This window comes from Pristiophorus japonicus, chromosome 3, assembly GCF_044704955.1.
Source record: "Pristiophorus japonicus isolate sPriJap1 chromosome 3, sPriJap1.hap1, whole genome shotgun sequence".
In the NCBI taxonomy this organism is placed as follows: Eukaryota; Metazoa; Chordata; class Chondrichthyes; family Pristiophoridae; genus Pristiophorus; species Pristiophorus japonicus.
Window position 1 is genome coordinate 79602331 of NC_091979.1, and position 4774 is coordinate 79607104.

The window sequence follows — 4774 nt, forward strand, 5'->3', positions numbered from 1 at the left end:
AGGCAGCGAGTACCAGATCTCCACAACCCTCTGTGTAAAGAAGCCCACCCCCCTCAAATCCCCTCTAAACCTTCCACCAACCACCTTAAAACTATGTCCCCTCGTAATAGACCCCTCCACTAATGGAAATAGACCCTTACTATCCACTATGTCCAGGCCCCTCAATATTTTGTACACCTTGATGAGGTCTCCTCTCAACCTCATCTGTTCCAATGAGAACAAACCCAGCCTATCCAAATGAGAACAAACCCAGCCTATCCAATCTGCCCTCATAATTAAGATTCTCCATTCCAGGCAACATCCTAGTAAATCTCCTCTGCACCCTCTCTAGTGCAATCACATCCTTCCTATAATACGGCGACCAGAACTGCACGCAGTACTCCAGCTGTGGCCGAACCAAAGTATTATACAATTTAAGCATAACCTCCCTGTTCTTATATTCTATGCCTCAGCCAATAAAGGCAAGCATTCCGTATGCCTTCTTAGCCACCTTCTTAGCCACCTTATCCACCTGGCCTGCTACTTTCAGGGATCTGTGGACAAGCACTCCAAGAACCCTTTATTCATCTACACTATTAAGTGGCCTACCACTTAATGTGTATACCCTTTCCTTATTAGCCCTCCCAAAGTACCTCACCTCATACTTCTCTGAATTAAATTCCATTTGCCCTGCTCTGCCCAGTAGATTGATATCCTCCTGCAGCCCATGACTTTCCTCTTCATTATCAACCACACAGCCAATTTTAGTGTCGTCTGCAAACTTCTTAATCATACTCCCTATATTCAAATCTAAACCGTTGATATATACCACAAAAAGCAAGGGACCCGGTACTAAGCCCTGCGGAACCCCACTGGAAACAACCTTCCAGTCACAAAAACATCCATCCAACTTGCCACTTTGCCCTGGGTCCCATGAGCTTTAACCTTCATGACCAGTCTACTATGTGGGACCTTATCAAAAGCTTTGCTAAAGTCCATATATACTACATTGTACGCACTACCCTCATCGACCCTCTTGGTTACCTCCTCAAAAAATTCAATCAGGTTAGTCAAACACGATCTTCCATTAACAAATCCGTGCTTACTGTCCCTAATTAAGCCTTGCCTTTCCAAATGCAGATTTATCCTGTCTTTCAGGATTTTCTCCAATAATTTTTCCACCACTGAAGTTAGGCCGACAGGCCTGTAATTACTCGGCCTATCCCTTTTTCCCTTCTTAAACAAGGTACTACATTAGCAGTCCGCCAATCCTCCGGCACCATGCCCAGATCCAAAGAGGACTGGAAAATGATGGTCAAGGCCTCTGCTATTTCCTCTTTTACTTCGCTCAACAGCCTGGGATGCACTTCATCCGGGCCTGGGGACTTATCTAATTTCAAAGCTGCTAAACCCTTTAATACTTTCTCTCTCTATATTTATTTGATCCAGAATATCACACTCCTCCTCAATAGCAGTATCTGCATTACCCCTTTCCTTTGTGAAAACAGATGCAAAGTATTTGTTAAGAACCCTACCAACATCTTCCACCTCCACACAAAGATTACCCTCATGGTCTCTAATAGGCCCTACCCTTTCTTTAGTTACCCTCTTACTCTTAATATATTTATAGAACATCCAAAAGGAGGCACACTGCTGGACACACTCACCGTACATGTTGATACAGTGGTTAGCTGGATGCAAAAGTCAGCTAAAATATAACTAGTGTTGAGTAACTTGATCAACAAGAAATGCTTGCAACAAGGATGAAAAACAACCAGGAAATGTATAAGTATTGAGAGCTCAGATAAGATTTTTCAGACTCGTTTAGATTCACTTAAGCGTCTCTCGACTATCAGAGTAAAGCAGAGGCATCGTGCCAGTTCTATAATCTTCTACTACTCGGGGATTTAGGGTAAATGCTACCTTGATAACTGGTGGATATTCTGCTTAAACAATTTTAAGAACTGTAATACGGTAATTAAATTTTGATTTAAAAGTTAGATTCTCTACTAGAAATAAGATTGCTTTTTTAACTTTTTTTAAAGACTGTTAACGTTGCGATTGACTGTCTCATCACCTGTAAATTGCAGATCGGTTCTTTAATAAACCTCTGTATATTTTAGAATCGTCTCTCATAGTCTTCTGTATCACTAATTTGTGAAGCACATCTCCGTACACCCTTTTGATGAAGAGGTAGATTACTGAGGAGCAACCCCCGGACCCTTACAATATCCAAGTCATTATAATCTGGCTGAAACTTGCTAAAAAGTGCTATCTGAAGGACAGTAAGATTCTTAGAAACATAGAAAATAGGTGCAGGAGTAGGCCATTCGGCCCTTCTAGCCTGCACTGCCATTCAATGAGTTCATGGCTGAACATGCAACTTCAGTACCCCATTCCTGCTTTCTCACCACACCCCTTGATTCCCCTAGTAGTAAGGACTTCATCTATAGAAACATAGAAAATAGAAATTCTTGGGTCCCTTTCCTTTGCGGAGAAATAGACCAGGCTTTCAGACCCAGTATCTTTAGGATTTGGCTACCTCAACCTTGAGTGGAGAGTGAACACCCGAGAAGTACACCTGATCGGGGATAATCCCAAAGAGGCTAAGATTGTAATTCATCACACAGTAAGGGAGGGTGGGGGAAAGGTGTCATCACCCATGAACCAAGTTTCCATCCAGGCCATGAGGTTGATGCAATCATCCACAATAAGCCTTGGTCAGAAGTGAATGGACGTTCTGGAGTGAAATGCAGAGGGGTGATGACTGTTGCTCCACTGGCAGCCTCCACAGGGTCAGTGGTGGGAGGGATGAGTAAGACGGATGGAGGCTATCAACATTAGCCCCCAGCGGGCACGTTGGGTGGGAAGGTCAGCGAGTAGGATCGACAGTTGAGGTTTCTACTTGTAAAGCCAGAGGTGGGGGGGGGGGGGGGGGGGGGGGAGAAATGGAATATAAGGCTGGAGCATCTTACACAGATAGAATAGGATATAGAATGGGGAAAAGGCCGTAGAGGGATTTGATGACAAGGATGTAGAATTTAAACAGTATGTTGGAAATATAGAGCCAGAGTAGGCCAGCAAGGAATGCAGCGATAGGTGAATTTGACATAGTAAAAGAGAAGATACGGGTAGCTGTGTTTGGATGAGTTGGTGTTTCTTCATAGTAAAGAATGGGAGACCAAAAAAGGAGGATATTGAAACGACTTGAATAAAAACAGAAAGTGATGAAAACACTGAGCAGGTCAGGCAGTATATGTGGAGAGATAAACCTTTCACGTCATGGCAGGTTTTACAACTCATCACCGTGTGGATACCTTCATTGCTAGAATACAGGAGTAATGGATTACAAAAGGTTCCCTCCTGCACTTCCCGTCGCTCAGTCCCCTCTGAAGCTCTCCAACATTCCCAGCTCCATTACACTGTTCAGGGTTGGGCGCCGTGGCGACGGAGTGACGTCACTGCAGCACTGATTGACAAGTGAGTGTGTAATGATGGCGGCGGAGCTCAGTGAGTGGCGTAGAATGAGGACCTGGGCATTGTATATTGTAACGGGGATTATTTGCACTGTGATTGAAACCAGTACCTGTCACACCTGTCAACATCGTGTCCCGGATTTGAGAGAGGTGAGCAGTAACTGCCGGAGCGTAACCCGGTTTCTTAACGGCTGTTCGGATGGAGCGGGCACCGAGGAGCCACCGCTCGCGCTCACCGAACGGGTGTCAGTTAAAGGGTCGCGAGACGGTAAGTGCCGGGGTTGTGAGAGAGTGACCCGGGCACACAGAGGGAGAGCGAGCGAGAGAGAGAGAGAAAGAGACCCAGGGACCCAGACAGAGACAGAGACAGAGGGAGAGTGACCCGGGCACACAGAGGGAGAGGGAGAGGGAGAGGGAGAGAGAGAGAGAGAGAGAGACCCAGGCAGAGGGAGAGGTAGAGAGAGAGAGACCCAGGCAGAGAGAGAGAGAGACATCCACCCACCCAGGCAGAGAGACACCCACCCACCCAGGCAGAGGGAGAGGTAGAGAGAGAGAGACCCAGGCAGAGAGAGAGAGAGACATCCACCCACCCAGGCAGAGAGACACCCACCCACCCAGGCAGAGAGAGAGACACCCAGGCAGAGAGAGAGACACACAGGCAGAGAAAGAGAGAGAGAGACACCCAGGCAGAGAAAGAGAGAGAGAGACACCCAGGCAGAGAGAGAGAGAGAGAGAGAGACACCCAGGCAGAGAGAGAGACACCCAGGCAGAGAGAGAGAGAGAGAGAGAGACACCCAGGCAGAGAGAGAGAGAGAGAGAGAGAGACACCCAGGCAGAGAGAGAGAGAGAGAGAGAGAGACACCCAGGCAGAGAGAGAGAGACACCCAGGCAGAGAGAGAGAGAGAGAGACACCCAGGCAGAGAGAGAGAGAGAGAGAGAGAGAGACCCAGGCAGAGAGAGAGAGAGAGAGAGACACACCCAGGCAGAGAGAGAGAGAGAGAGAGAGAGACACCCAGGCAGAGAGAGAGAGAGAGAGAGACACCCAGGCAGAGAGAGAGAGAGAGAGAGACACCCAGGCAGAGAGAGAGAGAGAGAGAGACACCCAGGCAGAGAGAGAGAGAGAGAGAGAGAGAGAGAGACCCAGGCAGAGAGAGAGAGAGAGAGAGAGAGAGAGAGAGACCCAGGCAGAGAGAGAGAGAGAGAGAGAGAGACCCAGGCAGAGAGAGAGAGAGAGAGAGAGAGACCCAGGCAGAGAGAGAGAGAGAGAGAGAGAGAGACCCAGGCAGAGAGAGAGAGAGAGAGACCCAGGCAGAGAGAGA

At 47.5% G+C, this 4774-nt stretch overlaps 1 protein-coding gene across 1 annotated transcript in view; it reads left to right on the forward strand.

The window, feature by feature from the left end:
• The first annotated feature begins 3470 nt into the window (after positions 1 to 3470).
• lmln (leishmanolysin-like (metallopeptidase M8 family)) overlaps positions 3471 to 4774 on the forward strand; it is a 104871-nt gene continuing 103567 nt past the window's right edge. The window contains exon 1 of the mRNA XM_070874524.1: positions 3471 to 3605. Coding sequence (XP_070730625.1) covers positions 3471 to 3605 — 135 coding nt within the window. The remainder of the gene's footprint in view (positions 3606 to 4774) is intronic.